This window comes from Bubalus bubalis, chromosome 9 (assembly GCF_019923935.1).
Source record: "Bubalus bubalis isolate 160015118507 breed Murrah chromosome 9, NDDB_SH_1, whole genome shotgun sequence".
Classification (NCBI taxonomy): Eukaryota; Metazoa; Chordata; class Mammalia; order Artiodactyla; family Bovidae; genus Bubalus; species Bubalus bubalis.
Window position 1 is genome coordinate 46059178 of NC_059165.1, and position 24719 is coordinate 46083896.

The window sequence follows — 24719 nt, forward strand, 5'->3', positions numbered from 1 at the left end:
TTAGGCCTCTCCCCACCACAACATTTAGTACAAGCTGCTCCATGCAGTGAAAGAGCTTGAGAAACACTTAATTTCCCCTCAGATGAATGAATGGACAAAATTAAATGCACTGTCTTCTTACATATTTCTAACTCAGTTCTCTGGCAAACTCACCTATCTGGAACATAAAAAAGGACTAGATAATGTGCAGAGAACATGTACAAGGTCATGGGGTGATCACTGTAGTTGTTTTATTGAGGGCTGATTATGGGCCAGACATTGTATTAAGTACTTTACATGCATTGTTTCATTTAATCCTATTTGGTTGTCATATTATTGCTGTTTTCGTCCCACAGACAAATATGTAACTTGCCTATGGTTCTAACCCAGCTCTGTGTGACTCAAGTCCATGTATATAACCAGTGTACTTCCCAGCTTTCCAAAGATCCTTCTAGTGCTCACTTAGGCCTTTTGGCCCCACACTTGTTGAGTCAGTTTAAAAACTTCTACTTTGCCTATGGCTCTAATACCCAAGGGTCTGTAGTCTCCAAGTCTACAGCAGAGCAAAAGCAGCAAATGAGAAAAACCACCTTGTAAGCCATTTCGGAAGATGCTAGTTTACAACTTGACTCTCGTTTTCCTTTTCTTCCTTCTTTCATCACTTCTAACAAGAATGATGGTCCTAGAAAGATGATCACCTGTAGCTAACTGGTTCTGGTAAACTGTCCTATAATATGTGTTTTCTAGAAGATCCACTATATTGCAAATCAGTGCCATTGGTAATCGATAGTGATACTATCCTTAGAAACAGGTTATACCCAACATGTTCAAATAGAATTTAAAGAATTTTGATTGGCATTTACATTTGATATACATTTGATTGGCAAATATTCCCTCCTGAAAATATTACATTAAAATGAAAGCTAAGAACTTAATAAGAGCCCAGAGTCATGCAGAATCCAGGATCCTATATAACAGAGGCCATGCTCCTGACTAGCAGTAGTTTCCAGATATATAGATTTCTTGGATGAGGAGAAAAAGTGCAGTTGGGAGAGCTAAGACAGGTGTATATTAAGTGTTAATTTTGCTAAATAAAAATGTTTAAAGAAACCTTTAACATCACCTCCCTTTAGTTGAATTAAGGACATTTGAAGGATCAAAGAAACAGAAAGGATGACATTTCAGAATGAATGTAGCACACTATTCTTTATTCCCTGTATAATTTGAATAAAAAACAGAACTGCAAGGATCTTGCATGCTTAGTCATTCAGTCCTGTCTGACTCTTTGTGACCCTTTGGACTGTACACAGCAGGCTCCTCTGTCCATGGGGTTTCCCAGGCAAGAATACTGGAGTGGAAGACTGGAGTACTGGATGTATCTTAGCAAGGCATTTATAAAGGCCTCAAATACTGATGGTTATTACATGTACTTGTTTCATTAAACCTATCTCTAGTTGAACTTTTCTTATGCCAAATCCTGCGCTTGGAATATAGAGAAACAAACCTAAAGCAAACAAACAAAAGCAGAATCAGGTGTGGTCCTAATTAGGCAGAGTTAAGAGTCACCTGAAAATTCCCAGATTTAGACAAATGTTCAGCAAAAAGGTGATGATTGTCCTGGGTCCTTAGAGGATGCAGCTGGGCTTGTAATCACTGACATGGTGATTGATGTGTGTGCCATTTACTCCCCAAAAGGGCCAGTGAGCAGAAGACACCCTCAACTTCCTGAGCCCTGACCTTCAGCCACAGGAGCTGATAGACCCAGGGGAGCCTTTGTATCAGTGAATTATCTTGGGAGGGAGAAGTTAGAATTCTGGAAATACATTCTCTTGGATGACCTGTACTCAACTTTGTATTCAATTTTGCCATGGTGAAGAAGTATATTATCATATATTTGCAGGAAAATTAAAGTTTGGAAAAAGCAAAAGCAGCCAAGGGAGATATTTCAGATGATTTTAATTGGGCCTCAACTTATGAAAGGCTAAGGACTGTATTTGGGGCTTTGATTCTAAAGCATTTGTCCACACTTCCACTCTTTCCTTCAAAACCTTGAATTCAAGCATCTGAGCAGTGCTGGATAAAACAACTGTTGGAGTTGACGCCCAGCCTGCAACGATATGCTTGGCTTCTCCTCCTCCAGAGGAAGCTTTGGTTTTTATCAGCCTAGGCTGCTAGGCATCCTGCTCTCCTTCAAACAGTGTGTTTCTTCCTGTTTCTCTGTACTTGCATCTTCCTGTTCTCCTGAGTTCTTTCCTAATACCTGGTTGTCCTACAATGCTCCCCATGTTTTCCCTGAATTTTTCCTTGAACAGTTGATTTTTCCTTTAAAATTCCCTGCTGTGACTTTCCTGGCAGTCCAATGGTTGAGACTTCGCTTTCCAATGTAGAGGGTGTAGGTTTGATCCCTGGTTAGGGAGCTAAGATCTCACTCACCTCGTAGCTAAAAAAACCAGAACATGAAATTCCCCGACAACTAGCAACCAATTCACTGCACTGCCCACCACAGTTGCATGTGCGTTAGCCTCAGCCTTTAGCTTGATTATAAAGCCTTTGGAGTAAAGAGTCGATGTCTTCAGATCAACTTCCCAAATACTTTATGAGGGCCCATTAAGTGTCAAGTACTATGCTAGGTACTTAGTAGGGATACGGAATACCATGATAGGAATAAAGTTGTAAACCTTATCTTTCAAGGAACGTACAGTCTAGTGTGGGAGGGAGAGAAGTTTCTCAATAGTTCATGGAAGACTATATATGATTTTAGGATAAAGGGTTATGAAAATACCAAAAATAGAGGGGTTAATTCTGATAGTGAGTGGAAGTTAGGAAACCTTCAGGGACTGTTTTGTGCAAAGGGAAATCAGAAGCCTCAATATAGGAATTACAGGGCCTGGGGAGTGTGGTCATGATGAGAGGAAGATGAGGTTACAACAGCTGAGTCCCAACTGTTAACATCCTTGAATACTAACGAGTCAACATTGTACCTGTGGGCCAGGGAGATACAGAGGGTGTTTAAGCAGGGAGAAGCCTCAGACTAGCAGCCCTTCCTTACTCAGCACTCAGTCCTAAGTAAATAGGCATCAACTAATTAGTGGATACAATGACTTACATAAGAGAAACAGACAGCATCAAAAGTAACCCTGGATCCAGAGATGACAGAGATAATGGGTCACTGCAAAGTAAACAGGGCTCACTTGAAAGTTTGGGATTGATCATTAGTGGAAGAGGAATTAAATTTAATCTCTGAGATGCTGGAGGGCAGTATTAGATCAGGGAGATGAAGCCACAGCGACACAGATTACTGCTCAGTAGGGTGACAAACTTTGGAATTGTTGGAGCTCTCTGGGAACTGCTATTTGAAAAGTGTCAATTTGGTAAGACATTGTTGGTGGGACAACTGTTTGTCAGAGAAAACATGGAGGGAATTCATGAGCTAGAGATAAAGTTGGGATTTAATCAGTGGATCCCAGAGGGCTGGTCCAATGAGCCAGGCCAGTTGGTGATGAAGCTTTTACTCATCAATGGGAAAATGAGAAAACAGCAGGGTAGTATAGTGAGTTTTTAGGGAGTCGAGCTTTTCCACTGAAAGGACACTCCTTTATGTTCAATTGATGATTTCTTTTCCTTCTTTTTTGATGTTAACACACTTCTCTTACTAAATGATGTTGATGAGGGATGATAATTTTTTCTTTTGTTTCTTTCATATGTTTCCTTGGCAAGATATCCCATTGTCAAGTGTACCATGCCACTCCCATTTCCTTTTTGGACATTGATGATCCATGACCTCTCTAGTCTGGGAACTACTGGGCTTCCAGGGGAAGACTTCAAGGGGCTCTGCATCTGCCTTCAGGAAGGGGGAGTGCAGTTACTGATGAGTGAGGTTTGAAGACACTGAGGGAGAGCCACGAAGGGTGGGAATTTCCATGCCCTGAATTACATGTCAGTATACAAGTAAGTGAGGCTTCTGAGGTGGCTCAGTGGTAAAGAATCTGCCTGGCAATGTGGGAGATGCAAGAGGTGCAGATTCAATCCCTGGGTCGGGAAGATCCTCTGGAGTAGGAAATGGCAACCTACTCCAGTATTCTTGCCTGGAAAATTCCATGGACAGAGGACCCTGGTGGGCTATAGTCCATAGGGTAGCAAAGAGTTGGACATGACCAAGCACACACACATATACAAGTGAGCATGGTCATTCTAACTCTTCCTCCCATGAGGTTTGAGGCTTCTGAGGCCCAGGGTGCTCTGTCTGTGCAGAAGGCCTGGCCACCTCCTTTCTTTTTTATACTTCTCCCTGCACTGGCCATGGCCTGTGGAGAAGGAGGTGGAAACCACTTCTGCTGAGGGTTTTGAGGAGCAACCTTCTCTGGTTGTTTCTGTCCCTTTGTTGAGATCAAACCAGGCTCATTTGGCTGGGAGTGAGAGACAGAACTTTGGCCAAGAACCCAAGCTTGTTTGACCTGCTATGCCTTGTGGAGATGGGTGGTTGATTCTAGGACAGGACTAGATACTTGGAGACCTAAATCGTGCACACCACTGTCTTAATTGGACAGTGGTCTATGAGATGCCTTCTGTCCATAGTCCAGTCTGTGACATCATCAGTATGGACCATGTAAGGGAAACACCATCTCTGGGCAAAAAGCTAAGGGTTCATAGGACTATACTGATCCAGTAGCTTGGGGTGGTAAGCAAAGTGGGAGAGGTGAACCAATGACCAAGCAGAAAGAGAGTGAGTGGGTTATATCAGGAGCCTCCGTGAAAATGCAGACATCCTCAGGTCTCCTTCAGAAATAGAGGTAGGCTCAAAGTTGCCTTCTCGTTGGCCATTCCAGATGGTTTTTTCCCTGGTTGAGTATACCCAGGGGACATACAGTTCTGTGACCTTACGAGAAGGACTGTTGGCCAGGCAGTGAGTCAGTCAGAGCACAGAGGTTTTGTCTTTGGTTTCTGACTCTACAAAACAACACAAAGGACTTGGTTTAAAAGAAAGAAAAAAAAGGCAAAAACACATCGTGCACTCTCTTCTCTGTCTACTCTGGGGTGGAGGAGAGTCTGAAGGTCTCATTTGAGTCCCTCACTCACTCTCTGATCAAGTTATATGACTCGTCCTGTAACTATCCCTAGAGTGACCAACTGGTTCCCGATGACCTGGGGTTTCCTGGCTTTAGCACTGGAAATTGCACATCCAGCAAACCTACTCAGTGCTGGGCAAGCCCAGACAGCTGGTCACCCTAACTGTATCTCAGTTTTCTACTTGTAAGATGGGAATAATTCTCCTGCCCCAGCTGCCCGTAGTGTGAGAATCAAATGAGGTGACAGAGGTGAAGGTGCTTTGAGATTAAATCTGGGCATTTTCAAGTGACTGGATTGGACGTGCCACAAAAGCCGTACCCTGGTGTGTTGGTACATGCTCTGCATGGCACACTTGGCCACTGTGGAACCTATTCATCTTTCAAGCCTCTAATGTATGTTATTCTCTGCAATGCTTCCTGTGATGACCCAGACAGAATGGATCTAGCCTTCCTTTCTTTCCTGCTGTACTTGATGCCCCAACACAGCAGACTCAGGACTTCATTATCCGTCATCTACTCCTCCAGCCAGATTGAGATCTCTTTAATGGTAGGGACACCATAGCTCACACAGTAGCTGCTTGAGAAATGTTTGCTGAATGAAGGAATGCTTTTCAGTTTCTAAGACATATGTTGTAGCACCTGTTACTTGAACCCTCAGAAACTAGTTTTACATGTGTGACACGTGTTTCTGGCCCTGTAACTTTCTTTAGGGTCCTGTGGCTAAGGTTATCTGATGAAGCCCAGAGATCCAGATGGGGACCTGAGGTCTGGCCCCTGCAGCCAGGGATTCTACAGACAGAAAGCATTTTGGAGGCATGTTTGACCCCCAGGCCACCCCATATTGTGAGAAGCAGGTGTCACCAGTTCGTTGGCAGCTCACAGTAAACCACATCTGGTGCTGTAATGCAGGCCCATTTGCCAGTAGCAGCAGGCAGGTGGCTCTGTGTCAGCCACCTCAGAGATGCTTCACAAAAGATAATGGAGGGAATGAATGCAAGTCTTCCCACAAACAATAGAGGGAGTGGAAACACCGTTCAGGATGAGAGCCAGCCTACTGGCCTCATCTCGGCCACCTCTGGTTCAATGAAAGGAAGAAAATCTGGGCTCATTCTAAGGACTGGCTAGCAGAAGACAGATGTCAGTGTGAAAAGGAGGCTGGGCAGACCATCAGGACTGTTATTTTCTTGTGGACTTTAAAATGCACAGGGTCAGAATGCGGAGAATGGTTTCCTCCAGTTATAGGGAATGGTTCCCAGGGACAAGAGGCAGCTCTGGTCTCCCACGTGCCCCCGCTGGGCCTGAACCTGTCTCCAGCTCTCTCTCCTCCTCCTCCCCCTCCCCACTGCTACCTCCAGCCTCTCATCTCTTCCTTCAGCAGTTCCACTCCTATCTGTCTTGCAAAATGGGATTCCATGAGAGATTTTCTATGAGAAAATGATTCCCCTGAGGAAAAACAGTGGAACACAGATGGAAAACGAATGCATGAATTAGCATCCTTTTCACTCTATTACTGTACACTTGGTGTACCTTTTACCTGAAATACGTCCTCCCCATCACTGTTTGAAGGCCTCATTCAGGGACTGCTGCTTCCCGCTGGAGGTCTTTCTAGAACTAACTATACTTGGGGTGTTGGTGCATGCTTTTCCCACGGTGCCTTCTCTGTTGATTGTTCCATCAGCTGATCTCTCTGTCCATCTATCTGTCCATCTTTATGGTACTTCCTTTCTTCTTGGCATTGGTGTTGTTACTGTGTGTCCTCTCTTTCCTTCTCCCTTAGCCGTGACGAGCACTCAAATTTTCAATAGTTCACAGAAGAATCACAATTTCTTTTGGAAAAATGAGAAGTTCTGGCAGAGTTCCCATATGGCATTGCTACAGCAGAACTGAGTGGAGCCTGTCTGCTCTACACAGACATACACTCTTTTGTTCACTAAGGCCCCAGCAATTCCCTAGAGACTGTCACTTCCCCATTTACAGCATAGTGGAGTGGATAAAGGCATAGGCTCTGAAGCTGCAGTGTCTGGGTTCAAATTCTGACTCTGACATCTACTAGCTGGATGACCTTTGATAATTTACGTAAGCTCTTGGTGCCACTGATTGATTATCTGTAAGAGATTCTTAATAGTACCTGTGTCACTGGGTTTCTGTGAGGAGTACATGAATTAGGGAAGGCATGTGAGGACTTGCCATATATATTAATACCTCAATAAATATTTAATTGCTATTTACCCTAGTATTTGCACTGTGGTTTTGTTTCTTAGAGTAGAGGAAGTGTTGCCTATACTTAGGCCTCTGTTGAAAATGAGGAAACTACATACATATTTACCCCTAGTCCTTTTCATTCATTTTCTTTTCCAGGCCCCTGGGGGCGTGCACAGTTGCAGTCCCTGCATTAGATCTTGGGACCTAATCTTGGAGGTGCCACTATCGTGATGTATTCATCTTTGCTTTCCTTAAAAGTATGTACTTAGTGCTTTGAGAATACTATACTTGGGGTGTTGGTAGAATTCAGTTACATGATCATGGTCATATACTTTCAGGCTGCATCTAGGGAGATCACTGGTAACAGTGATACTATTAAAGGTACTATTAAGTCCCTTTAAAGAGCTGGTTCATTTAATTTGTGTTATATGGTCTATGCAGTGAGACTAGTATTTCCTGGTTTTCTGAAGTAGACAGAGCAAACACATCAACTAATTTGATAACATGCTCATGAAGTTACAATATACATGGAAGTTGGCTGGATAGAAATCAGTCCATGTGGCATGCAATCAATAGGAGTTTCCTACAAGCTACGTTTTCCTTTAGGTTCTGTGGGACAGTTGGCCCTTGCTTCACTAAATTGTATTTTGAATTATAGGTGGAGAGAAATAAAAAGCAGTAAGAGGAAAGAGACTGGACTGGGGAAAAGTAGTGTTTATGGGACACAGGGAGACTGGCTTGACTAGTGGTATGAATTTTTTTTAAAACATTCTTCCAGCTAAATAAATTTCATTCCCATGGGGATAGAGACTATGATTAAGAGGTCATTATGCTCTTTTTCTGCTAGTTGTCTGTGCTGAGGAGGGATGAATAATATATGTAAATTTCCCTGCCTGACTTTCTTTTGTTTGAAAACTGCTGGCTTACCACCCCCATCCAGTTGGGAGGATGTGGTTTCTTTGGTTAAAGATTCAGCTGAGTCTTTGTCCCCTATCTTCCCCAAGGGAGAGACTGATTAGATATGATGATCCAACCAGGATCACAGCCCACAGGACCATTCATAAGACGTTCCTGAAACAGATGACCCAGAATTTCTGTGCAGGGGCTCAACTCAGGACCACTCCCTACCCCTTTCTTTTCTACCTTCAGACAAATAGATGGAAGCAATGTGGCTTTCAGCTAAATGTTTGTGATACCCAGTGTAAAGGGAATAAAACTATATATCTAAACAGTTATGTTTCTTGGTATCCTACAGTTTCTGCCCCTTTGCAATAAAAGGAAGCGAAGAAGGGTCTGGCTCAGAGAAGGTAATCACCACTTATTTGGGTTGATCCCCAAACTCACAGAATAGATGCTGCTCCCCTGGGAGGAGCACGTTGAGGGGCCCGTCGGGGAGCAAAGGAGATTAATATCCAAGAACTCCAGAGGCACCTTGAGCTCTTCATAAGTGATTGCCTTTATCTTTAAGACAATCCTGCAGGGTTTCAGGATCCCCATTGGGCAGATGAGAAAACAAGCTTCTGAGAGATTAAGTAATAACAGTTCTTAGTCACTAAATGTGTACCAGGCACCATGCTAAGCACTTCATAGCATCTCATTTAATCATTTAACAACCACCAAAGTTTATGATAGTGCTACCTTCAGTTGTTATATTTGGGAAAATGGAGACTTTGGGAGTGGAAGTAACATGTCTGAACGATTTTTACCATTAACTGTCAGTCCTAGGATTTATACTGGGTCCTAACTCCAGGGCCCTGACAATCAGTCAGTGGTCCATGCTGCTGCTTGCTACTTCCTTAAGGTGACAGGATTGTAGATGTGAAAGGCAGAGTTTGAACAGGGTCTGATCTACACAAAATATATTGCTTCTGTTATCCACAATCCCCAAGAGATAGAGCTGGGGCACGTATGCAGTCCTTCCCCATCCTGGTCTGCCTTTGTGTAACAGCAGCTGTCTTCTTGGGAAAAGCAAAATACTGGGCAAATCTGAAATAAAGTTGCTGAGGGGAGAGAGGTGGAGGGAGGAGGATAGATTGAGAGAGAGAGAGAGAGAGAGAGAGAGAGAGAGAAGAAGTGCTATTTTTACAGCATCAGCCTCTTAAAAGAAAGCATCATGCAATTTGTGTATCAGCGGGAGAACTCAGTGCTTGGGCAGGCAAATCACAGCCTGCTCTGGCTGCTGTTCTCACCGTGGTCAAGGCCATTCCTTTCCTGTGTGGTTCCTCTCCCCAGATCTTCCTTGTCACCTTGCTCTCTCCACTCTCCTCCCCTCTCTCCTTAATGTGTTGCTCTGCTGGTTACGAGCTCCTCCACCAGGCATGATAAAAACAGAGCCCTAACTGGAGTAAGTGTGCGTTTGCCTTTGTGATGCCGCCAGAATCCTCCAACATAAATCCGCACCACGCAGCTCCAGCCTAGCCGGGTGCCTCGTGAAGGAGTGCTTTGGCTGTGGAGGCCGTCCGGTGTCTCGTTTCCCACAATGTTCTCAGGATGCCACCTTACAAGGTGGCAGAGGCAGGGAAGTGTGCCACTGTTAGCACGGAATGGGGAATGTAGGGGGAAAAAGGGTTTTGTAATTAGGGTTTGTACTTAAGCTCTGTCCCATGAATCACTCTGAGAACCTGGGCAAAGCTTCACTACTCTGAGTCTTAGCTTCCTAACCTGCGAAGGAAAATGATAACTTCTAAATCCTCCTATATGAGGGGAGGATGAATGCTGGGACATTGCTAGGGTCTGGAAGGCACCCACCCTGCCTGGCATATAGTAGTTATGAAATGAATACAAGTCTTCTCTTCTTTCCTCTTATATACAGTGTAAAGTGGTCTGCTTTTCATCACTGAAAGAAATTGAAAGCACTGTGGAGTTTCAGGAAGCATAGAACTCTTTCAGGGATGTTTTTGTTTCAGTCCATCATGGGCAAGCAGGGAAACTTAAGAAGCAATGGATGTGCCCCTTTCCATTGTTAGACAGAGGACAGTGACATCAGCCTGTGGTGTGATCTAGACCCTTGCACTGTGTGCCCACCTAAAGGCAAAGGGTGAAGAAGGAAGGCAGGATTCCCTAGGGAATTCCAGCAGCTCAGACAGCCAGCCACCTCCCTTTCTGGAACCTTACTTTTCTTATTTGTATATTGGTTGTAAAAATGTTAGTTGCTCAGTTGTGTCTGACTCTTTGTGACCCCATGGACCATAGACCACCAGGCTCCTCTGTCCATGGGATTTCCCAGGCAAGAATACTAGAGTGGGTAGCCAGTCCTTTCACCAGGGGATCTTACTGACCCAAGAATCGAACCTGGGTCTTCTGCATTGTCAGGCAGATTCTTTTCCATCTAAGGACTAAATTGTGTGTGTGTGTGTGTTGGGGAGAGGATAAATGATCTTTTCCTCCAAATAATAATCTTTTCCTGACAGTTTCCCTCTTTATATCCACTCTGGCCTCATGGTTGAGAAGATCCCAACCTGGGATATCATGTTGCCTGGGTTGAAAACCCAGCTTTACAGTTTCCATACCAGGTCACCCTGTGCAAGCTCCATAATCTCTCTGTGCCTCAGTTTCCCAAATTATACAATCGGGATGAAAACAATATTACCTTCCCAGGGTTGTTGTTAGGATTACATAAGCCAGTGAGCATCTCATACTTCAGAGAAGTGCCCGGGATGAGTCAGTGCTTGATAAATGTTAACAGCAGGTCTTAGCACCACCACTAAAAGGCTAAATTAACTGCCTCCCACCCTCTGGCTTGGGCTTGTGTTCTGGGCTAGGGCACCAGTCTCCTAGAAGGTTTCTCTGCATTTTCTCTAATCCATCCCATGTGTCCTGACCTGAGAAGCTTCTGTATTGATGCAGCACTCCTCTGGCAAACCTCCAGTCTCTATTCAAACACACAAGCACACACAACGCTTTCTCTTTCTACCTCCCTCTTGGTCCCTCCCTTCTTTTTTTTCCTCTCTCCCTTTTTATCCTTCAATTCCCTCCCTCTCTTCCTTTCTCTCTGGCTCTTCTGAAGATACAGGCAAATCCAGCCTCTCTGCTGAGAGACCTTTGTCTTTGATCAGGCCTGACCTGGGTCACAGAGTTCAGGGGGTTACCATGACAACAAGCATCCCTGGCTACCCATCAGGAGGCAAGGACCAATTGAAAGGGACTGTCATTTCCCTGAGACATACTGTATGTATTCTCAGCAGCAGACCCTGCACCAATACCATACTATGGGAAGAGGGTGGGAGGGAGGGAGAGAAAGAAATATCAGGGTTTTATTTTTTTTAAAGTGCCTTCTCTGTGGGGGAGGACCACAGATTGTTCTCAGAGAGAGACAATTTATTTCTAATACAGAGGGATGAGGGTGGGGCTCACGTGTATTTCTGATGAACACAGTTGGTTTCACAAAGAAGGAAAAAATAAGTTATTTGGCCCAAAAGTGATTTTGTGATAGGTCTAATGGGAGGAGGATTGGGGTAATGAGTACCCTCTGTGACAAGCACTTTATGTTATTTCATCAGAACTCAGAGCAACTGCAATGAATTGTTATTACTCCAATTTTACAGAAGAGAAAACAGAGGCTCATAAAATTATAGTGACTCACCAAGCTAGATCACACTGCTGGTAAAGTAATGGCCCTTGACCTTGAATTGAGGTTGTTTGACTCCATGGATCATGGTTTCGACACTATTCAATGCAGTTTCCCTGTCATTCTCCCATCATAATCATCTTCCTTTTGTTTCCAAGCCACTGCTTCCTCAGAAAACATGTACAACTCTCTTTCCTGACCTCTAACCTTGTCTCCCAAAGTGGACTGCTGTCCACCATAACAGAATCACCAGGGGACTTGTGGAAATTGAACATTCCTGGACCCCACCTAGACCTGCAGAATCAGGAATCTCCAGAATCAGAGTCTAGAAAGGGGCATTTTAAACCAGCTTCCCTAGATTTTAAAGCATACTGAAGTTGGGAAGTGGTTCTTTATGGCAAGTCAACACCATCAAACAGAATTTGTTTGTTTCCCAGTTATATTCTCAGTCAACGTGACTCTAAAAGTAGAAAAATCTTAATTACCTTGAAGATACAATAATGTCACATGGTCCCAGTGTGGAGGTGGGCAGCTAGGAGACCTTCAGTCCCTGGAAGTGAGACCACTCCCAATAAAACCTTGTGATATCTCTTCCTGAGTCATGGCCTTAACCTCCCTCCTTATTTTTAGCCAAATGCCAACGCAGACAGGTGATTCTTAGGAGATATTTTCTAGCCTTGGTTTGTGTGAAGGGAGAAAAATATATTCAGTAGGAATGCTATTGAGACTAAAATGTTGATGAGCAATCTTGAACTTATGTCCGATTAAAAACTAAAACAGATAGAAACAAGCTACAGTCAGTGCTGGCCTTCTCTAGTGACTCAGACAAAGAATCTGCCTGCAATGCAGGAGGTATGGGTTCGATCCCTGGATTAGGAAGATCCCCAGAAGGAGGAAATGGAAACACACTCCACTATTCTTGCCTGGAGACTCCCGTGGACAGAGCAGCCTGGTGGGCTACAGTCCATTGGGTGGTGAAGAGTTGGACACGACTGAGTGACTAACACTTTCACAGTCAGTGCTAAAGGAGGAAGACATAATTGGCATTCTCCATCATTTCTACTCCAGTGCCAGGAATTCTGTACCCCTCCCAGCCTTTCTCAACATTCTAGTTGCCCTAGAGGTAAAATTGAGGTGGGTTAATAATACCACCTGACCTGCCTCTTGAGAAACCTATATGCAGGTCAGGAAGCAACAGTTAGAACTGGACATGGAACAACAGACTGGTTCCAAATAGGAAAAGGAGTATGTCAAGGCTGTATATTGTCACCCTGCTTATTTAACTTATATGTAGAGTACATCATGAGAAATGCTGGGCTGGAAGAAGCACAAGCTGGAATCAAGATTGTCAGGAGAAATATCAATAACCTCAGATATGCAGATGACACCACCCTTATGGCAGAAAGTGAAGAGGAACTAAAAAGTCTCTTGATGCAAGTGAAAGAGGAGAGTGAAAAAGTTGGCTTAAAGCTCAACATTCAGAAAACTAAGATCATGGCATCTGGTCCCATCACTTCATGGGAAATAGATGGGGAAACAGTGGAAACAGTGTCAGACTTTATTTTTTTGGGCTCTGAAATCACTGCAGATGGTGATTGCAGCCATGAAATTAAAAGATGCTTACTCCTTGGAAGGAAAGTTATGTCCAACCTAGATAGCATATTCAAAAGCAGAGACATTACTTTGCCAACAAAGGTCCGTCTAGTCAAGGCTATTGGACTGTGAAGAAAGCTGAGAGCCGAAGAATTGATGCTTTTGAACTGTGGTGTTGGAGAAGACTCTTGAGAGTCCCTTGGACTGCAAGGAGATCCAACCAGTCCATTCTAAAGGAGATCAGTCCTGGATGTTCTTTGGAAGGAATGATGCTAAAGCTGAAACTCCAGTACTTTGGTCACCTGATGCAAAGAGTTGACTCATTGGAAAAGACCTTGATGCTGGGAGAGATTGGGGGCAGGAGGAGAAGGGGATGACAGAGGATGAGATGGCTGGATGGCATCACCGACTCGATGGACGTGAGTTTGAGTGAGCTCCAGGAGTTGGTGATGGACAGGGAGGCCTGGAGTGCTGCGATTCATGGGGTCACAAAGAGTTGGACACGACTGAGCAACTGAACTGAACTGAAGTGAATAATTCTGTTTGGGAGGTAAACCCCATGTCTGCCTGTTTTCTGTCCTTGCCAGAATCAGTTTGTACCTGGTTATTCCTGAAGAGGAGCACAGGACTCCCTAGAAAGTGCCTATAACAGACTTCTTTCCCAAACTACCAAGTCTTAAAGTAAGACTTTGATGACAAACATAGAACCACTTCTTCCACCTGTCCCCATCTCCTTATGATTTGTAACCACATTCCTTATCTCCTACCCAAATGACCACAACGGCTTTCTAAATAACCTTCCCTGCCTGCAGGTTCTCACAAACCACTGCCAAGATCATCTTTGGGAGTCTGTCTGACATGGTTCCTCCATCGGTGGCCTTCAGTGACCCCTACTGACATCAGATAAAAAATACAGAGACATTTGAAATCCTTTTCACTGTGACCACAACCTGTCGCTCTTGCTTATTAATGTGCACACTAGTTCAAGTGGATTCTCGTTCCTGAAAACAAGCCCTATGTTTTCCCACCTCTGTGTTTGCTTTTCCTCTGTCCCCTCCACCTGGAGTCCCTTCTCACCTATCACAGTTTCTTCAGGGGCCTGTCTTGGTTGTTACCTCGGCCTTGAAACCTTTGGACATCCTCCCATTCTGATGCTAACTCTCCTCCTCTTGCATGTCTGACTCTCTTAGGGCATTGGGTAGACTATCAGGTCTCTATATAATACTGCTAATGAGCTATGCTTGATCATGCATCATTTAAGGGCTGGAATCGTGTGTCTCTCACCACTGATCCCTGATGTGCAGCACACAGTTCTTTGTGTGAAGAAAAGGAGTCTGTGAAGCTGCATGGAAAGCATGGGAAGTGGGTCTTAGCCCCTCACCCACTAAGCTGCACTCTCTTCCTGTCACCTTGGCCCACACATCCGGCATGGACAAGACATGTGACAGAACACAAACACGTCATGATCACAGGGACCAAAGGAGACTCCACGTAACCACAGTCACAGTTAAAGACCAGGCTTTGACCAATGTCCCAGTTAGGGTATAACTCTCAGCAAATCCATTCAACTCCTGATAGATGGTTTGTGAAGGAGCGTCATTACTTGAGATTTTAACTCAGGCCAATCTGGTGTGGATTCCTTCTTGGGTTGGGAAAACAGGGGCCATGCTCCCTTAGTTAGGAAATTTGAACACAGCGCTTCCAACTGAAGGGAGTATTTATCATAATAAAGAAAAGAAACTTCAGACCAGCAGATACATTGAGTTGGCAGCAGAAGTTGGCAATAGATCACAATTAGTAGGTTTACCAATTATCTTCCCCCAGTGACCGGCATTGGCTGTACAGGTCTTTATCCACAACCTCAGGGCTTTGGAAACAAAACTCAGCCCCTCACCCAACCCCCAGCATGCAGGGACAGCCAACAAACAGCATTTGTTTCAAAGAAACGCCACCTGTCCAAATAGAAAAATCAAGCACTGAACCACCTCGTTTCCTGAGTATCTGTTTCCAGAGCAGAGACAAACACACCATTCTGTCACTGACACAGCCTTTTCCTGCTCTGTAGGGACACGCCTGGCCCTGCCAAGTAGACCTGGCAAGGTTTAGAGGAACATTTGGGCCTTAGCTATCAGTTCTCTGACCTTATGGGCAGAGCTGGGTGATCCGCCTTGGAGGAGCCTGAAGCTTCTTGGAGGCAGGCTGGAAGGGAGTGAATGCCGTGCAGGTGTGATCAGGTCTAGCTTTCTGGAGAGCAGGTGGTGGAGGAGACCGCCAGGGAGGTCCTTTCTTGCCGTGGGCACTGGCACTAAGTCTGGAGCACACCCTCCTTTGAGGACTGCAGGAGTCCCACCTTTCACAGGGTGGAAGAAAGGTTTGCAACATCTGTGGTGTACAAACTCCTAAAGAGTCTGCAGTTTTGTGAATGGTTAGACGGTGTTTAGAAAGGTATTTTCTGTGATTCTAAATACTTTGAGGACAACACTGATTTCCTCTGTATCATCTTTAAGTACCTTGAAGCCCCTTTTCAATGGGGACCAAAGGTATCGTGTATCAATACTACCCCTTTATGCCACTGCTCATTTCCCATGTCTGCCATGCAGAATCATTTGCTGGGATCAGATCAGTGGGTCTGAGATTGCTGGGGCAGGCACATGTGTCTGTGGCAGTTCATTTGCCATGACTCGCTGGTATTCGACCATACCTGGAGGAATCAGCATCATCTGGCCGAGTAAGGCAGAAACATGAAGGAAACCTGGCTGGACTGTGTGTGCATATGTGGTTATTTACTCATATTTTCTGCAGCTGTTTTGCAATGGTATGTTTCCTGGGACCTCTACACTACTGGTTTCTAGAATGATTCCTTTTATTGCAGAGATGAGAAGTAGAATCCTATGGAGGGAGAAGGGATTTTTCCAGACCAGCAACTCAGGAGCCTCTTAGGATGAGAGTTGCTCTTCTGTTTTTGAGTCAGGGAGCCCCATGGCTATCATAAAGGTCACCAATGGAGAGAAAGGAGAACTGGGAGAGAGCTGTGGACATGTGGCCACCCCCATTTATGTATTCTTGACATGCACATCAACCATCAGTGGTCTGACTTGGAAGATGTTCCTTTTCATTACTCTTTCCTTTTATCTTGGTCTTTTTTTCTCCAAACAGTAAATGACTTGTTATGTCTTACAGAGACATAAGCAATAGAATTAAGTATTTCTTTAATAGAGTTGAACTATTTTCAATACTTATCTCAGAAAGAAACCTTGATCATGTAAAACCCATTAAGGCAGTGTTACTCCTTAAAAAAGTGGTGCATTAAAAAAAGAAGTGCATTAAAGGGAGCATTCACTATGACCTTCAGGCTTCAAAGTGGTGAGTGGATGCTCTGGGCTCCAAAAGTCCACTTGCAAATCTTTTGAGTTGATGGTTATTGTTTGACCCATGTACATAGGTACTGGGAAACCTGATCTAAGTCCAGTCTTCTGCCTTTAATGGTGCTGTCGGTCATGGACCCCAGCACAGTGTTAGAGTAAGTACAACCATGGGCTCTGAAGTCAGACTGCCTGGATTTGAAATCTGGCTCCTTTATTAGCTGTGTCCACTTGGTCAGGTAACTGAATTCTGTGCTGCTGTTTCCTCATCTGTACAATGGGGATGGTGGTCCTTCATAGGGAAATCAAGAGGATAATATGAGCTAATGCATAGCACAGTGTGTGGCATGTGGTAGGCAGTCACTCAGCAGTAGCTTTTGTTACAGTGGAAAGTCATTTGAATTGCCAGATGACCTGAGATTTGTGTTCATGTTACTGACTTTGTCATTATGTTCTGGGCATCTGTGTGTGCGATAGGAAGATGGAGGTAATGTATTGAGTGGGCAATTCATGTCACTTTCTGTACCTTTCCCCTGCCCCCAACTTTGCATCCAAATATTTGGATCAAATGAGGTCCCTGACTTAATAAAACCTTCAGTAAATTATAACAGTGAAGCATCATTGGTGTTCCTGGACCTATAAAAACACATTCTCTACTTTGGGCCTTTCTAGGGTGATGCTTTGTAAGTATCTCAAAGTCTCTTGCCAAGCACTGTCCTCTGGATCCTCTTTGAACTTTGCCTAAATGTGTACAAAGAGCTTTTTAAGTTTTTCCAGACAAAAATGCATGATTTATAAAATACCAGGCCATTTTGTTTCCTTTTATTAGGTCACATTCAATTATTTTTATATTCCTACAGATACGTTTATTTCCTGATATTTGGACAGTTACAATTCTTCAATATATTTTCATTTCTATTCAGATAAGGACAAAAGTCCTTAACAAAATCTATTTGCACGTTATCATTCTCCAGTCATAGCTAAATCTTTTCTCTTAGTTATTACCTGTGTTCTAGGAGGATTTAGCTTCTTTTGGTTTATGAGCTGTACCAAAATTTTCTGTCTTGAGAATCTTTGCACATTTTGTTCCCTCTGCCCAGACTGTTGTCTACCCCTCCCCTCACTGAACTTACTTAACTCCTATTGATACATCACATTTCAGCTTGAAAAAAGTATCCTTGGAAGAGTCTTCTCAGCCACATCCCACCCATCCTGAATTCCAGTTGGACCTTGTTATCTCTGGGTGTATTTGAGATCTTCTCTGTGTCTTTACTGTTCTGTAATTTCGACTGAATCAGCTGCTGGTTTTCATCTTTTTATCCGGCTTGGGAGTCAAAATTTTTGAATCTGAGTATTTATGTTTTCCATAAATTCTGGAAAATTCCCTTCAAATATTACCCCTGCGTCACCCTCTCTTGTCTCCATCTGGAACTTAAAGAAGATGCACCTGGGTTTTTTTTCCTCTCTCATGTCTCTTCACCTCTTTATTATATTTGTACTCCTGTGTGATTGTCTGGGAATTTTATCTGATTTTTTCTGGTACACTAATTTTCTCTTCAACTCTGTCTAATTTGCTGTTTAACACTTCCACTGACATTTTATATTAATGACTACTTTGCTTCTCTAAATCCTAACTGGTACTTTTCCAAATATGTCTGGTCTTTTATGATAGTGCCTTTTTCTTTTAAAAGTATTTTTGATTGCTTTTATGTTTTTACTTTTACTTCTGATTCTTGCTCATGTATTATATGTTGTCACATAATTTATAACTTTTTCCTGCTTAGCGCAGCGTCAGAATAATTAGCTTCTTACTATGGTTTTGATTTCCTTTTTGGTGTAGAGATTTCTTAACTTGCATTTAAAAGGCTATTTGTTATATCTTTCTCCAGTATATCTAGGTGTTTTATAGTGGGAGTTTTACTCTGCCAAATTGTTGAAAGTAGGTGTCCTCTATGTCCCGTTTTATAGACTATCATAATAGTCATGGACCATTAAACAATAATCATGTGTTTAATGTCTTTCTTCCCTTCAAGAATGTAGTTCCATGGGGACAGGGACCATGTTTGTATTACCCCCAAATTGTAGCTCCAGCTCCTAGCCTAGTGCCTAGATTGTTGTAGGGATCAATATTATTGGAATAAATGAATGATATGGAGGCAGAGGTGGCTCTGGATGTCATGTCATGATGGGTTAGGAGCCCCCCTCCATCTTTTTACAACCTTTTACACACTCTCACCTTTCCTTGAATGCTGCTCTTCCCTAAAATGATTTAATCCCTCTGTAATTGACATAATATCTTACAGGTGACTTCACACTGTATTGCATTTAATTACCTTCTGTATAGATTATTCCACTTGAACTTAAAACCACTTTAAACCTAGGAAAGGATTAGGTGATTAGTCTCTCTTTATAGATGAGGATACTGAAGGTCAGGGAGATATGTCTTACCTTTTGTAAGACAGTCATTAGTAAATCTCAAAGTTAAATCTAGGCCTTTTGACTTTAGTTCTATAAGACTCTGCCATAAGTCTTTGGAATGCATACCAGAGGCTCTTAATGTGAAAATAAAATCCTGTTTGTTTCTTTCCTGAACTACCTATTTCTTGCTCAAGAAATCAGCATCAAGGACAGAATGGGTGCCGACACTCAACTGGTGTCATTTCAGTTTCCATGGCTAGAATCTTAGGACTCAAATGACTTGATTTTTCATTTGGACCACGTGTTTGTTTCTTTGGAGACACACATTACAAACCACCTTCGGTCAAAGAATCCAGGTTGCTGGAGAACCCTGTTTGTGGCCTAGTTGGATGTGGAGGTGTCTGGTAAAGGGTGGCATGTTACAAGTCACACAATAGAAACACAAGGTTCATCAATGTTGAACACTGGGAGGGGTGAGACGAGGCATGGAGAGGGAACACGCGGGCAGTGACAGTCAGAGCAAGCTGAGGCCCCAGGGTCAATTTCCAACCTCCGGGCTGAAGATCGCAGGTGGCTGGAATCTCCCAGGCCCACAGGTATCCAAGAAGAGACCTCTTGACAGCTCCCGTGTGGCACTGGAGCCATGTGGCAGACACGGCAGCTTCCTTTCTGAGGCAGGGAGGGGAGAGGGTTTACCGAGGAAGCAAATCTTGGCTACTTACCTCAGGGCGGACCCCTTGGGCGTCGCAATGCCATAGCCTTTGGAATCCAAGTTACCTCCCACCTTCATGGTGTCACAGGGTTTCCGCTGCTCAATGTACTCATTCATGGTGGACTCTAGAAGGTAGGCATATTTGCCTTTGGATTTCCTTACTCGGATCATCCCCTCCTCTGTGGTCCGCACAAACACGGATGGCTCTGCTGACTTCATGTACGTCCACATCTTCTCAAACACGGCGATTTTAGATCTCTGGCCGGGGACAGAACAAAGCTGGAATGAAGCATGGGCTGCACTTGGCATGGAGGTCGGCACACACACACTAATGAAAGAGCTGAATGTGGCTTGATCACACATTCATGAGCGAGATTAGCTCAGGAAGAAACAAATTATGAGTGATTGCAAAATAAGAGGCTCTAATTAGTACCAGTAGGCTCCGAAGTACAAATATCTTGCAAATACAGAATGAATAGGAGAACTCAGGATCTTTTAATTACTGCTAAGTAGTTAGATTCCTCTTAAACACGGGAAGAATTAAGAAACTGGGGCTCTGTCTGACTCTTAAAGACATCAAAGGACCTATCTATTGTTCAATAAGGTCATATTTACACAGTCCTGAAGAATTGGAGAGCTGACTACAGTTGGAATCTGAGTACATCATTAAAAGACAACAATAAAGAATTTTTAGACCATAGGTGCCAAGTTACAGTCATCTCGTATTGCAAGACTGTTCTCAGAATGTAATTTGTTGTCTGATAAAGTTAATAACTTGGGACTTGATATGGTCTTCTGCTAACATTTCAAAAGCCTCTATACCCAGCCAAGCTGCTTTCCTCATTTCCTCCTGAACTCATTTTAGACCTTCCTTCCTTTGTGACTTCAACTCATTTGTTCACTCCCCTGGAGATGCTGGTTCTCTCCAGCCACATTCCACTCATTATCTCACAGGTCAGAACAAGTAGTGTGTATTCTGAGACTATCTTGGCTCCAAGGACAATAGTTCTCAAATTCTAGTGGGCACCAGAATCCTGTATGGAGACTGTAAATATGCAGGCCGCAGGCTCTAAACCTAGAGATTTTGATTCAGCAGGTCTGGGGTGGGGCCTAGAATAAATCTTTTTCAGAAGCTCCCCATGTGATTCATCTGTATGGCCTGTGTGCCCTCACTTGAGAAGGAATGTTGTGAGGATTGATACTCCTCTAGGACACACAGTCCGGTCACTTACTGGATATCCAGGCTAGACTGTTAAGGATTGAGAGCCATTCACACTTGGGCACAGGTCTCAAGTTTGTGGGCACTGCCTGGGGATAGGGGACATCTTTCCTTCCATGAGTCCTTCACAGAATCTAACCTTTCATCCAGCACACTCCTGGTCAGGGTCCATGATCCAGGACGAAAATCAGCATTGTCCTGTGTGACGTTATTCCCCAAAAGCGTCCCTTCACTGGCAGGTATTAAATAGATGTATGTTAGGGCTACTGATGTCCAGCTTTTGAAAATGCTTTGTAAATGGACAAGTGTTAAACACATATGTTCATGTGTGTGTGAGTGTGTGTGTGTGCATGTGTGCTTAGTTGTGTCAGACTCTTTGTGACCCCATGGACTTTAGCCCATCAGGCTCCTCTGTCTATGGAATTTCCCAGGCAAGAATACTGGAGTGGATTGCCCTTTTCTCCTCCAGGGCATCTTCCCGACCCAGGGATTGAACCCAGGTCTCTTGCATTGGTAGGTGGATTCTTTACTGCTGAGCACCTGGAAAACCCTAAACACATAAAAGGGACTATATTTTTAAGCTTTTTATTTTGTATTGGAGTATAGGCAATTAAATTCTCCAAGCCAGGCTTCAGCAATATGTGAACTGTGAACTTCCTGATGTTCAAGCTGGTTCTAGAAAAGGCAGAGGAACCAGAGATCAAATTGCCAACATCTGCTGGATCATCGAAAAAGCAAGAGAGTTCCAGAGAAACATCTATTTCTGCTTTATTGACTATGCCAAAGCCTTTGACTGTGTGGATCACAATAAACTGGAAAATTCTAAAAGAGATGGGAATACCAGACCACCTGACCTGCCTCTTGAGAAACCTGTATATAGGTCAGGAAGCAATAGTTCGAACTGGACATGGAACAACAGACTGGTTCCAAATAGCAAAAGGAGTACGTCAAGGCTGTATATTGTCACCCTGCTTATTTAACTTATATGCAGAGTACATCATGAGAAACCCTGGGCTGGAGGAAGCCCAAGCTGGAATCAAGATTGCCAGGAGAAATATCAATAACCTCAGATATGCAGATGACACCACCCTTATGGCAGAAAGTGAAGAGGAACTCAAAAGCCTCTTGATGAAAGTGAAAGTGGAGAGTGAAAAAGTTGGCTTAAAGCTCGACATTCAGAAAACTAAGATCATGGCATCTGGTCCCATCACTTCATGGCAAATAGATGGGGAAACAGTGGAAACAGTGGCTGACTTTATTTTTCTGGGCTCCAAAATCACTGCAGGTGGTGACTGCAGCCATGAAATTAAAAGACGCTTACTCCTTGGAAGGAAAGTTATGACCAACCTAGACAGCATATTCAAAAGCAGAGACATTACTTTGCCAACAAAGGTTTGTCTAGTCAAAGCTATGGTTTTTCCAGTAGTCATGTATGGATGTGAGAGTTGGACTATAAAGAAAGCTGAGTGCTGAAAAATTGATGCTTTTGAACTGTGGTGTTGGAGAAGACTCTTGAGAGTCCCTTGGACTGTAAGGAGATCCAACCAGTCCATCCTAAAGGAGATCTGATCTGTCCTGGGTATTCATTGGAAGGACTGATGTTGAAGCTGAAACTCCAATACTTTGGCCACCTGATGCAAAGAGCTGACTCATTTGAAAAGACCCTGATGCTGGGAAAGATTGAGGGCAGGAGGAGAAGGGGATGACAGAGGATGAGATGGTTGGATGGCATCACCGACTCAATGAACATGAGTTTGGGTAAACTCCGGGAGTTGGTGATGGACAGGGATGCCTGGCATGCTGCGGTTCATGGGGTCGCAAAGAGTCGGAAATGACTGAGGAACAGTACTGAACTGAACTGATAGGCAATTAACAATGTTGTGATAGTTTCAGGTGGACATGAAAGGGACTCAGCCATACAAACGGAATATATTTTTTAAAGCCAGTTACTACTAGAGTCAGGCAACCTATCTAATCTAGTGATTGATATATAGAGTACAGATTTCTTTATACATGTAATATGTCATTATTCCTCACACACAATATCAGGATTATTTTCTTGATATCAACAGGAGTTGGCAAAATACTGACATAATCTCTAAAGATATTTGGGCCCAGGAAAATTCTAGCTCTCAAGGAAAAATGAATGGAGATAGTTACTGGGAATGTTAGTGAAGCATTTGGTAGAGGGAGTTGTAAGATAGTCTTTAATCAAGTAAACTAGGTGATATGTTTCATAAGTGGGCACCAGTGTGAGCATTGGCTTGGGGGTGAAGAGCCCTGGGTTCCAGGCTTCTATCTACTGCTAACTTTCCCTATTTGTTCTATGAGGAGTTTTGGTATGGTCACCTTTCAGTTCCTTGCTAACTTGAAATATTTGATTCTTTACATGAAGATTCATCATTCAAGCAACAATGTCCTGGGGAGGGGGAAAAAAAAGAAAGGAGAAAAGGGATGGAGGATCTCAAATTAGGAAAAGGAATACCCTTGACCAATCATGGGATCTACAGTATATTGAATATTCTCTTATAGGAAACTGAGAAATAGATAAAATCAGCTGTGCCCAGATTTTCAGATCACCTTCCAGGCCCAGAACCAACAAAGCACACAGCAGGGCAATTGCAAGATGCAATTTGACCTGACAGGATGGTCACAGCGGGAAGCGGGGCTGCAGACAGGCTGAGCTGCAGAGTGCTCTGGGCAACAGTATGCGGAAAATTAATATGTCCCCTCCACCTCACCCCAGTGCTCCCAGCACCAAGGCTGCACTCACAGTCTCTGGGTGTGAACTATCAGGAAAATCTCATCTTCAGGAACACGAAGACAGCGTGGCAGGGAGGACGGGAAAGCAGGCTTGGGGTGTTTATTCTCAGATCTCTCTATCATTTGCAGCTCCCATGGCCCTTCACACATCTTAATTAACTGTCGATGGAGGACTGAGTGACTCTGGGTTGGGGCTGCCAAGGAGCTCTCGGCTGCCATGGGGACGACAAGCTGGATTTTTCAGAGATTAAAAAAAAACAACTGTTCCTAACCAGTTACTAACAAGACTGAAGGTGCCGGTGGGAGCAGGAAGGCAATTGTATATCATACACTCTGCAGTCCTCAAAGCACTTGGTACAGACTAGGGTATGTGAGGGGGTCTAATTCAGTGGAAGAGCTTTGAAGTGTCCATGAATATAGAAATGGAGGGTGTTTGGGGGATCTGTATAAAGCTGAGAAACGTTCTCAGTGTCCCTGGCGTACACTCATTTAAGCAGTTGCCTGTAATCTCGTGCTCTCTGAGAGGGATATTTTAATGACGGTATTGGTTCCCTTCTGTGGAAGTGCCCCTGGGCAAGGGATGTCCCTACCCTGAAGAATTCCTTCGTAGATCCCGCTTCTAGGGTCCCGTAAGCGATTTCCGTCTGCTTTGCTAGGTCCTCAGCACTCTCAATGGGAGACACCATCCTCTCCACCGTCAGGAAGGCGGCCAGGTTGGCTGTGTAGGAGGAGATGATGATCAAGGTGAAGAACCACCAGACGCCGCCCACGATGCGGCCGGACAAGGACCTGCAGGCCAAAGGGAAGAGATGTCAGAAGCACAGACATCAATTATAGA

General features: G+C 43.9%; 1 protein-coding gene across 4 annotated transcripts in view; it reads right to left on the reverse strand.

The window, feature by feature from the left end:
- GRIA1 (glutamate ionotropic receptor AMPA type subunit 1) overlaps nucleotides 1-24719 on the reverse strand; it is a 360169-nt gene that overhangs the window by 21027 nt on the left and 314423 nt on the right. For all 4 annotated transcript variants that reach the window (XM_025292371.3, XM_025292374.3, XM_025292372.3 and 1 more), the window contains exons 12-13: nucleotides 24472-24670; nucleotides 19910-20157 (exon numbers count right to left, since the gene is read on the reverse strand). In XM_025292371.3, coding sequence (XP_025148156.1) covers nucleotides 19910-20157; nucleotides 24472-24670 — 447 coding nt within the window. The remainder of the gene's footprint in view (nucleotides 1-19909; nucleotides 20158-24471; nucleotides 24671-24719) is intronic.